General features: G+C 38.3%; 1 protein-coding gene and 1 long non-coding RNA gene across 3 annotated transcripts in view; both read left to right on the top strand.

Moving 5' to 3' along the window:
* LOC110988932 (adhesion G protein-coupled receptor L1-like) overlaps positions 1 to 12,031 on the top strand; it is a 32,814-nt gene that overhangs the window by 8,976 nt on the left and 11,807 nt on the right. For both annotated transcript variants that reach the window (XM_022252924.2, XM_022252923.2), the window contains 6 exons: positions 7,821 to 8,585; positions 8,820 to 9,149; positions 9,525 to 9,689; positions 10,221 to 10,340; positions 10,584 to 10,768; positions 11,052 to 11,101. In XM_022252924.2, the coding sequence (XP_022108616.2) occupies positions 7,829 to 8,585; positions 8,820 to 9,149; positions 9,525 to 9,689; positions 10,221 to 10,340; positions 10,584 to 10,768; positions 11,052 to 11,101 (1,607 nt within the window). In that variant the 5' untranslated portion in view covers positions 7,821 to 7,828. The remainder of the gene's footprint in view (positions 1 to 7,820; positions 8,586 to 8,819; positions 9,150 to 9,524; positions 9,690 to 10,220; positions 10,341 to 10,583; positions 10,769 to 11,051; positions 11,102 to 12,031) is intronic.
* On the top strand, positions 2,028 to 6,199 carry LOC147797550 (uncharacterized). The gene is made up of 3 exons (XR_015426733.1): positions 2,028 to 4,557; positions 5,307 to 5,419; positions 6,013 to 6,199. It is a non-coding gene; the product is annotated as an uncharacterized LOC147797550 (long non-coding RNA).

Below are 12,031 nucleotides of genomic sequence, written 5' to 3'. Positions count from 1 at the left end.
CATGAACGTTAAAAATATAACACTATTTTTCATAAAATAAAGAAACTGTCCTGCACCAAAGGCATAAAAAAATTAACGCAACATTTAGTACACTCAAATAAGCACTTCCATTATCGTGTCCATGATATTTTAATGGTTCTTACGGTAAACATGACTGAACCCTCATGAATTATCCATGATGCATTAAGGAAGTTTTTTTTTCAACCGAGCTCACTCCGTTTTGAATGTAGCTGCGTTGTAAAGAGGGTACAGCTCTTAAGAACTACTAAAATGGGAAATTCGGGTATGTAAAGATTGTCACAATTTGTCATCAATGGACGATCGTTTCAACCCCAGAATACCCATTTTGCCCCTCCCAACTCACTACCAACATACGTCAACTAGTAAAATTACTTTCTATTTTTATTAAGTGCAATTATTTCAATAATGGCTTTCCTCGCCACTGAAAAACATGATGCATTGTAAGCAAGCTGGCATTAAAGTTAAGCTAACTTACAATGCATCATGGATAATTTATTGATGGCTCAGTCATGTTAACTTAAGATCTATTAAAGCATCATGGACACAATGATGGAAGTGGTCATTTCAGCACACTAAATGTTGCATTTTTTATACCTTTTCTCAAAAAACGTTACGTTTTTCCTCCTCATTGAATTTACCAGCGAGCGCAAGCGGCCTCTCTGACATCGTTATGGCTTCCCAGAAATTGGCAATGTCACTAAACGATAAGCCGCCTTTACGAGCTAATTGCATTTTGTATGTAGTTGCTTTGTAAAAGGAATATAGCTGGAGAAAACTACTATTAATAAGGGAATACAAGAACCTTGTCAGAGAAGCAACTTGCGCTCGCTGCTGGATACAATGAAGAGAAAAAACATAAAACTTTTGAGAAAATAAAGAACCGGCCAGCACCAAACGTCATAAACAAATACACGCATAATTTTGTATGCACAAATAGCCACTTCCATTATCGTGTCCATGATCTTTTAATGGATCTTACGGTTAACATGCGTGAGCCTTCATGAATTATCCATGATGCATTGTAAGCAGCCATTAAAATTAAGCAGGGTTTTTCTTCAACCGAGCTCATTGCATTTTGAGTGTAAATGCGCTGTAAAGGGAGTATAGCTCTTTAGAACTCCTAGTACTAAGGCAATTCAAAAATTCCACAGGTTGACAATACAGAGGTTTTTCATTTTTGTTTTTATTTACTAGCAAAAGGAAACACTGTAGGAATAAAACTTAACAGCTTATGATGTCAGACAGGGATTTGTGCACTTTATATATATCGGGTAAAAGTAATTGGTATAGGATGATGATAATTGGTATAGCATGACGATAAATGTTGGACAGCGCTTCCAAATTGATATTTCTGTTTTCGGGTTTTACAGCTTAGCTAAATGCTTGGTTGAAGTGACTTCAACGGTAGTGTTTTTGACTGGTTTGGGTCAGAAGAATTTGTGTTCAGCAAGCAAAAATTTTTGTCTATTTTATTAGTCGGCATATATTGATTATGTGAAATTTTCTCTCAGCTTGCAATGTACTCCTTTGTTGGCTTAATACAAGGTTATTGTTGGATAAGATGCCAAGTTAAAGACCCAATAGTTTTAAGTTAAGAACCCTTGTGTGTCGCAATGGCAGGTAACGTTAATGTGTTTATCCACATCACTTGCAGAAAAAAGCATTCTATTATTACGGAAAAAGGTTTTTCCATTTGATGAGTTCAAACTCACCCACCCAGGGCTTGTAATGATGTTTTCAGTTGGTTTGTTGACCATCATTGAGTGATGAACTGGTGAAATATTCATAACTTAGGGAAACAATTTTGCTGTATCGCTTATTTTGTACATAGACTTCACACCAAAAAAATAAAAACCCAACGTTGCGTAAAATCTTACCCTTTGTGGTGATAAAAAGGGCTTCCAAATTGATATTTCTGTTTTCGGGTTTTACAGCTTAGCTAAATGCTTGGTTGAAGTGACTTCAACGGTAGTGTTTTTGACTGGTTTGGGTCAGAAGAATTTGTGTTCAGCAAGCAAAAATTTTTGTCTATTTTATTAGTCGGCATATATTGATTATGTGAAATTTTCTCTCAGCTTGCAATGTACTCCTTTGTTGGCTTAATACAAGGTTATTGTTGGATAAGATGCCAAGTTAAAGACCCAATAGTTTTAAGTTAAGAACCCTTGTGTGTCGCAATGGCAGGTAACGTTAATGTGTTTATCCACATCACTTGCAGAAAAAAGCATTCTATTATTACGGAAAAAGGTTTTTCCATTTGATGAGTTCAAACTCACCCACCCAGGGCTTGTAATGATGTTTTCAGTTGGTTTGTTGACCATCATTGAGTGATGAACTGGTGAAATATTCATAACTTAGGGAAACAATTTTGCTGTATCGCTTATTTTGTACATAGACTTCACACCAAAAAAATAAAAACCCAACGTTGCGTAAAATCTTACCCTTTGTGGTGATAAAAAGGGAAGGTGGTCGTTTGCGGGTAAAACGCTATGCAACACGGTTGCGTCATGTATTACTCAATATCTGAGCACAGATCTATTAAACACAAGTAGTCAGCACACACAGAGACGAAAAGCCTCAGTGATGGCCACTACCAGCACTGCACGTGCTGCAAGGACAAAACAAATTCCACGCCACTTATGGGCTACAAGGAATGCTCGGAGTTGCATTTGCAAAGGAGCGTGGGTACTGCGCATGCGTGTCTGTAACAGTTTCCGCATGTTGCCCTGCCGCCTTCAGACGAAAACCATTGTCATCGAGGACTTAAATTTCGATAATTTAAGTGATTGTTCGGATATTTCAATGACAATGGACGTCTGGTTACGTCTTTACACCCCAAAACGTCTCTCGTAACAATAAACAGAATTACTAACTGGTAAAAATTCTCCAAAGAATACGCACAAAAAACTGACAGAATTTAGCTGGTCCAGAGGGAAATATAAAACACACAAAAATATGGGAGGATTCGTCGTCCTTTCTGTCATCGTCCATAAATGTCACGGCATGAAAGCTCACCACGTTGTCAAATGCATCCCTGCGGCATGTTTCCACCTTCTTTCAACTGTATAGGAACCACTAGGGTTGCGACTTATGATATAAATATCGCAGTTCATATTTAGGGTATTTGTTTTCTTCCGCCTGAAATGCAAAATGTCATAACTTTGCTTCTCCGCTCAGTGACCAGGAAGGCCTGCCCATTTTTTTGGAAGTTCCCCCTATAAGAAGTACAAACGGCTGGCTTCTTGTCTAGAAATTATTCCAGATTGATTCCCTCCTGGGAAAAAAATGGAATAGCAAATACCCAAGCTATTATTCTCTTGAGATTGATTGTTAGTATTATGCAATTTCCCATGGTAGGAGGGGCAAAAAGCGTGCATATGGAGAATTCGTTTTTCATCTAAATTCAACTGCAATTTTTAACCATGTTGTAACAATATTTTGTGTAAATAAACGACAACATTCTCACATATTTCTTATAGATTTGTTTGTGAGTGAATGCAACCATTTAAGTCACTGTCAAAACTATGCTTGAATCACCATTGGTTGCACAGGCAATCTCAAAAGGAATTTTGTCACCAAAATTTGTGTGACAGAAACTGGTCACGGTACAAAATTGATATCCTTTTTTTCAATGAAGACAGTAAATCACCAAAGGAGATTACAAGAAATTGCTCAGTGCTCAGAATATTATTTCTTCCTAGAGGAGAGTTCGGCGCAACTTAAACAACGCAACAAAAACGAATACATATGATCTTCTCGTTCTACTGCTAAAATGAAAGTCAGGCATAGTGGATCGATTGAACAAGTATGTGAAACAATCAAGGGTCAAAGTCAAAAATACCTCTGCGCAATCGTGACCAAAAAGCACACACATATATACTTACACAGGTGCCAGTTTTGTAACTTGTGACCTTTAACCTTCATGCATCACGTATGACCATTTTATGCCCAACTCTGTGGGGCCTTAGCAAACGTGTAGTACTGAAAAAATAGCACCTAGGAGCGATTTTGACCGATACGCAAAAGCTTTGCGGAAGTGTTGACGAGCACACGGAAAGACGCATTTTAACAAAAGCACCCCCTCATCACACCCTAAAAAATACGAGTAATTTTTTGTTGGGTAAATTTGTTGGGTAAGGAAATTGTGTAATTTTTGCTCAAATTTGATTAAAACGAGAATTATCTTGTTACTTCCCGCTTGTGTCACAATGTGTACACAGTAAGAACAGTTAATAACTACCCAACAGTAGGTAACAACGTTTAAACTCACAGTTGATGGGTAGTTAATGCTCAGCATATGACCAGAGTGAACTCCGGGACGTACTCAACTGAACACAAGAAGCGTAAAAACAGGGAAGAATTAAAAAATGACCAAGCTAGGTAGTAAGAAGACGCACGTGGAAAGTTCTTCACTTTCTATCATCTTGCATTGCTTTTACACGCGCACACCAGCGCTACGGGTGACATGAACATGGATGGCGTTAGAAGTATTCTCGAGGACTGGGGGGTTAGGGGATTTGATTCCTATATTTGTTGGTAAGTTTAAAAATTGGACTTCTAAAAAAAATATATTTGAATCCTTTCTACAAATGTACAGATTTAATTACATGTAGCCTGGTTCAAAGTTGACAAATTAACGAGTATGCGGCCACACAATTCCATGTGCGCTAAATATGCGCATCGGATTGCCACCATTAGGCCTACCACTACACTAGGCCTACCACAGTACCATACTGCCCTGGAACAGTCGGTCATTCAAGTTGGAACAAATAATGGGGAAGGGGAACGGGCTTCAGGAATAATCCCAGGGTCATGGATGTCATAAACTGTTCATTTTGCAAAACCCAATTCGTTCTGTTTTGGGAGAGAATTCCATGTGATTGCTTTCTGGCGGCTGACAAATCATTATGGGAACAAATAAGTGAACTTTGTACATGGAAATCTTTCCGAACTTTTGAACTGTTGTGTCCGTCTGATCTTCCATCAGTGTCAAAACAGAGGCAGGGTGTCATACTATTGTTATATTTGCACTCAAATCATGTGCATTCTTACATTTATTATTTGTTTCTTATATTATATTTACGCAAACAAATTCAAAATGCAATTCACAAATCTGTTTTTATGCCCTTTGTGAAGAAATGCATGTAGGACTAGGCATGCATACTTATAGTTACACATAGGTTGTACAGTTGTAATTTTTGTTGGGGGATCTAAAATTACAGCCCTTTTCATATGAAGGACAGCTAAAGTTTCGATTGAATTATTCTGTTTCTTTTTCCCAATAGATAATGGTATTGATGGTGATGCCTTTGAGCTTATAGATAGAGATGCCATCAAGTATCTGATTCCAAACCAACGTTTAAAGTTTTTGCAGCGTTTCAATCAACGTGTGGCAGGTGTGAGTGTTGGAGTCAGTTATCATTATGGTTTACTCATGTTTTAAGTGTCTGTAGGATGTGAACTCTTCTAAGTTACTGTGGAAGCACTTGAAAGTAAATGACATAACCACCAAAACTAAAACAAAAACAGTTTGTGGTCAGGCAAGGTGGACAAATGTGTATTATAGTGGCTAAAAAACGTTTGGAGAGTGCTCATGGTGATCTTCATTTTGACTGCTGCATTCCGTTATGAAAGTAGAGGAGAAATTGAACACTCAGTAGATGAGCCTGAACCATTCGATAGTGATGTTGAAACCAATGAGCCTGCAGAACCCCTGGTCCATCAAGCAAAGGAAGATTCATCAGAATTCATCAACCGTTTAAAGGAGTCATCATTACCATCTTCAACTGTCCACAGAATCATTACTGATACCAGGGAATTGCTGAGTAAACTAGTGCAGCATGTCCTCTTAATTCTGTCCATGCTGAGGAGTTTGTAAAAAGTGACTCACCCTTCTTTATAATGTGCACAATTTGATTTCAGTGAAATTATCATTTGAAACAACACATATTTTGCCAACTGTAATTTGTGTTCTATTGTTTGTTGTTTCAGGAAGGTGTCAGTATCACCAACTACATAGATACCATGGACACCAGGAAGACATAACCATTCATCTTGGCCCTTGGGGGAAACACAGTTCAACCAGCACAGTGCTTTGTGATTTTGGAAAAGCAGCCCGTTGAGTGTGAGAGTCTCCTCAGTGCGGGGGATCTGTGCTACAAAACTCACCAGGTCCTAGACTTGAAATATGCCACCCAGGCAAATGCCTCATGGCAGTTCATAGACAGTGTTGTGTTTGAAGTGCCTGTCTCTCATGAGGCAGGGGCAGTCAAAGCTTTTCGGGCATTTTATCATTTCTCCAAGCCTAAATTAAAAGCGTGGCTATGGGATCCCTCGTTAAAACCACCAGTCTTTATCTCATTAATAAACCTCGATTCAATTAGATGAAATTGATTGAAATCGGATAGAAACAAATAAAGTTTGGTTCTGCCTCAGGCTCACTTTAAAATCTGTTATGTACATCAGACCAGGCAAAAAGAAAATGGCCAGTCATTCAAAGTGACAAGATCATAATTTCTCTGCCACTTTTAATTCGTAATGAAGATCCAAAGCAAATTTGGAATTTGGTCAAAATCGTTCAAAATAATGGTAACATTATTGATTTGGAACTTCAAATGTTGTAATGGAAATCCGAAGCATTATGGGGGAAAATGAAAAAAAAATGTTCAAAATGGTCGAAAGGAAGTGTTACCACAATTAATTTGTTGTGAAAACTCAATAACAGGTAATAATGAAAAATTTGCTGGCGAAAATCTGAAGGGTACAGAAAATGTAGCCAAAACCGTTCATAACTAAGATACCTATCTTTTTATTGTTGGAAGGATCTTGCCACTCTTAAATGTTTTGAACTTTTGTGTTTTTTAATTTGTTTGTTCATAACGTAGTTCAAAATATGTTTTAGTTTTAGATTTTGCTTCATGCAATTTGAAGCTGAAAGGTAAACATTGCACTAAAACTATCTGTGTTAAGAATGCCGGAAAACCATTCTCTGTAAATTTGTAAAAACCGTTCAGTATTTTAAATTGAAGTAACTGTTTACTGATCTGATTGAAATGTTTGGCGTGTTTAAGAAAGATGGCTGCTGATGAAACTTCATATCTTTGAATGAATCAAATTTAGTTTCAAGACAGAAGCCCGTTTTTGGTATTTTGTGAGAAGTTATTGTTTTGACTGATATTGCCCAAATAAAACAGAAAAACAAAAATCTATGCGGCAATTTATTTATTTTTCAAAGTTGCACAATAATTGATTAAACTTTTTGACACATAAGTAATGAGTAATAAATACAGCACAATTTCTGGGTAAAAAAGTTACTCAACACATGGGTAAAATCTGCATTGTGTAAAAATTGCCCAGTTATTGAGTAAAAAGGGAACATGGTTGTTTTGGAGTAAACGTTTCACCCAATAATGCCACGTAAAAAGCTTCAACACAGGCACTGTGCAACATTTAATCAGAAATAGGCACTTTTTAAATATTTTCATGTTGTGCAATAATTTTGCACAAGCTGGCGACCATGTTCCCTTCTTACTATTCAAAGTGTAGTAATCGTACTCAATATTGAGCATTGATTTTTAGAGTGCAGTTGAAAAGAGCCATGTCAGTGGAGAGACACCACTTTCTTGGTAGCGTTTCGTACTACGGTCGTTTGTGAACCATGCAACTGAGTTCAGTTCCTACCAAACAACCCTGTGTTGATAAGGAAAAAATGCACTCTGGTATCTCCTCCCATGACAGTCACATTACAGTGTTAATCCACGAACCCAATCTTTCACTTTGTTTTGGTTAATGTATCACAGCTCCACCTATGGTGTACCAGTGGTCTCTTGGAGATAATGGAACGGTGGAAATCAGAGGAGGAAATAGCTGCTCCACTGCCACATTCAATGGTGGAATGTTGTTTCCATCCATATGGGAAAACTATGACGTTTGGAATATGGTACCAGCTCCAGATGTTGTGGAAGATTCCTGTGCACTTCAAATAGGCCATTGCATCAGTGACCCTGTCTATTCTTACATTGATATCGGTGATTTTAGCGACACCTGCGTGTCAGATCCAAGCAGCTGCACGTCAGATGGTGTTACGTGGTCAGTCTGGCTAAAATTGTGTGACAAGCGAAAAAAACGTCAGAGGGGAATCACTATTATTCATTCTGGACATGAGGAATATGAATACAGTTTTATTCTGTGGTACATGTACGATGACCACGTAGTATGCTCTGTTCGAGATAACAATACAGAGTTATCGGTGAGCGTTAACGTGACCGCCATCGTTCCCATATCGACTTGGTTCCAAGTGGCGTGTACGTTCAATTTCTCGAAGCTCATCGTTGAAGCCGTTGCAGTTTATGTCAACGGCTTACGAGTTCCATCTCTACCAGTGGACCATAACACCTTGAATAAATTTTCTAAGTATAGATACCAGACTGGCAGAAATCATTTACTAATTGCGCCTCAGTATTACTATATCAAGGACATATCGTTGTCCATAAGTAACCTTATTTTGGCAGATGGAATTCTGGGACAAGATGACATTCAAAACCTGTTCTCGTGTGGATCCATAGGTGAGTCTAAATACACACATGGGGAGAGTTTGATGTTGCATGTAGAGCTCAGGGTAGATAACGGGCTTGGAATTTTAACAATCAAATGCCAAATCGTAGGACGAGTTTCAAGCTTCTTACAAATGTATATCAAGGATTGATTTAAATTATTATCCAAAATAGCACCACAGAATAAAATGTAAATTCAGAAACATGAGGTAATGCTAAATGGTCCTCTTGCCTCCCTGTCTGAAGATTGGAGTCTCCGACTTCGCAGTTTGGTGAGTGTCCCTACCACAAATAACGCACAGAGCATCCATCTGAACTGCACAGCCAGTGCAATCACTGGTCCTGCCATAGCCTGGCGCGTCTACCAACCAAAGTGTGACCTTTGGAAAGTCTTACACGGCGGTAACGACTCTGACAGCTTGCGTATCTATAATCACAGCGTGTCGTCGTGCGTCCTGACGTCCTCTTTGACGATTTCTTCTTACCGGGAACGAGGTTATGCTGGCTCCGTTATTGAATGTTCAGCGTCTACTCGAGGGACCTCAACAACCAAGTTTGCTACCTTTACCATTGCAGGTTGGCTCTACTGACATTTCATGAAAACAACTGTTAGCACTCGAGCTTGTAAAGTCGTTAAAGCAACTGCAAAAATTATTGTTCGGCAAATGAAAAATGCAAGTGCTATATTACAAGGGAACAAAAGCCAGCAGATTATCAAGAGTTAATATCAAAAGTTTGTTGCCATGTGTCAAATATCATGGAAGATGACCCGATCTGAACGCAACAGAATAAAAATCAATTAATCGCTTCAAATATGAAGTTGAATGACCTTTGGGGGAAAATTATGAATTTGCAAAGGATGGTTAAATCATAGTGTTCTTCCTTTGTCTGCAACTTCAATGTACATTTTCGTTTCTAATACCGTACCTCTTTTGTATTTTCTCTTTTCAGAGGTTGTTGACGAACCTCAAATGTTACTTGGTGAAGATGCCACACGACCAGCTCTCCAAGAGGCAGCTGTACAGGACAAAGGCATACCTATTGAAATCTTCAACAACATAGATAACAAAAACGACATCTGTGGCGGTAGAAGAATATATGCAAAGGAAGACAAAGGTAAGTTAAATCCAGCAAAATGTGCCTCGGATTGAAATTGTTCAGATCATTACAGACTTCATGCCAGTTCCAGATACCTCTGAACTACATACTTTATTTACCAGTCAGCCATATTGAATTTACAAAGAGAAAAAAGTCATTGTTGTGAATTGACTTAAAAGCAATTGAACAACACTTTATTCAAATTAAAGCCATTCTACTGATTAATGACGTGTGTTCAAAAGTGCCCCAAGCCACAATAATAAACAAAGATTAACTGATGTTTATTACGCTTTCAATCATGTAAATAGTCTGGCACCATCCATTTCAACAGTTGACAGACGATATAAGACATATAGGTAATACGATTGGAGAGAGCGGGGTTTAAGCATTTTCTCAGACGAAAGTGCAAAACATTTGCATTACTTGTGATAACAAAGTACCCACAATAGACAGGTGAAATCGGATTGGTACAAGTGTATCCTGATACACCTTTCAAGCTGTGGTCACTGGCAAGTAACCAGTCTGTATGCTTTCTGTTTCTCTCAAAAGTTATAACAACTGTTCCTTTGACCGTGGAGGAAGGCGAGTACCAGGAAGTAACTGCTGAGGTGGACGGCCAAGTGTATGTCGCAAATATCCCCGGTCTCCAAACAGCAGAGAATGTCACCTGTGAGTAGATGGTTAAATTTGAAATCCCATCTGAGTTCCTTTATAATGCCAGTAAATAAAAGCCACCTGAGGTACTGACCTTGAGATTCAGCCAATGGGACTCGATGCAAACCTTCCAGTCTCTCCCAACCCCTGTGCAGTCTTTGAGATGTAACATCTGCTTTTGATTTATTTCTGGGATCTAGCCTCCCTGCTAAGATACATCACGTATTTTGGTTCACAAAATGTTTTTGTTCTCTACAGTAATTGTGGTAGTGACGGTGTTTAAATTGCCGAACAACGATTCGCAGTTGAATGTCAGTAGCCCGTCTGATCAACCGATTCGATTTGGAAGTCTGGTTGTTGGTTTAGATATAATCGACATACAGGGAAATGTGTTCACAGAATTTGAAGATGAGCCTGTCAAACTTACATTTCCTGTTTTAGAGGTAGGCTGTAAATGCAGATTTCATGGGTTTGCAAATTAACGCAAAAAATACAAGGTCTGATTATAGGGCCCTAGTAAGTTTCCTGAATCGTATACCACAACCCTTTTCGTCGATTTTGACAGTCTTGCATGTCGGCAGTCTTATCAAAGAGAAGAATTAAACAAAAACATATTAAAATGGAGTGGTCTATTCATTGCAAGCTCTTCCAACAAGACGTCATGATTAAGTCTTCATGCTTATTCGCTGAAACAACTGATTTATCATGGCCTGATTTATTTTACAGATTCAAGACATGGAAATTCCTATTTGCTCTTTTCGGTCCGACGAAGACGAGTAAGATATGTTACTATTTTATTTAAAACATTATTTAAAACGTGGGAGAATGTCTAATTGTATGCAATGATTCCATCAATGTTTTCTGTTTGTGTTCGACAAAGGTGACGGAGTGCTTTCTGATTATGCTGAGTTTGTCAAGAGTCGTCATTATAACACATTTGAATGAACTTTCTAGCATGGAGGAAGGACACAGAAGGAGTTACAACAATGATCATCGCCTCACGGTCAGACATACAGTAGCAAACATTCCAAAAATGCCTTGATTACTGCCTGCAGCTTAGCCGGACAGGGGGGCCAGTAATATCCTAGCAGTATTTGTGGAGTTTCTTTGCTGTGTACTGCAACTTGTAGAAAGAAATAGAAAGGAAATATCTAGCATTAGATTTACTTTTGCCGTTGTGAAATTTTTGTAAAGATATTTTGATGCAATTCTCCGTTATTCATGCAATGTTTGTAATTTTATTTTGTCACTCTAAAACATCATTTTTCAAAGTTTTATTTTTACAAATTTGGCTAAGACTGGCCAACGACATGTTGACCAGCGCAGGACAATTAAGTTCACGAAAAAGAAAATGCGCTTTTTCATCCAAAGAAGTGATCTTGAAATCTCATACGATACCTTTTCGTGTAAATTCAGTAATAAAAATGATTTAAATAAAACACAAGATCTTATACACAACTCCGATATTTATTCCCAAAATAAGTCCAAAAGAGAGCGTTTGATAAGGGCAATAACTGCACATGAACACTTACGGGACACAGCCTTCAAGCAACTGCTCAAGCATTCAATTTGATGTTGTCAGATCATACCAAGCACCATCGATGGCGTGAATATTCAACTTTCAATACTGCAGTGCACAACGTTTTAAGGATGCAGATTGCCAGCGAAAAATTGCAGCAATGATCGTGGGGTACAAAGGGGGCTTA

Source organism: Acanthaster planci, linkage group LG10, assembly GCF_054643075.1.
Source record: "Acanthaster planci isolate LZ-2023a linkage group LG10, COTS_SCS, whole genome shotgun sequence".
In the NCBI taxonomy this organism is placed as follows: Eukaryota; Metazoa; Echinodermata; class Asteroidea; order Valvatida; family Acanthasteridae; genus Acanthaster; species Acanthaster planci.
This window is presented reverse-complemented; position numbering and strand designations above follow the sequence as displayed.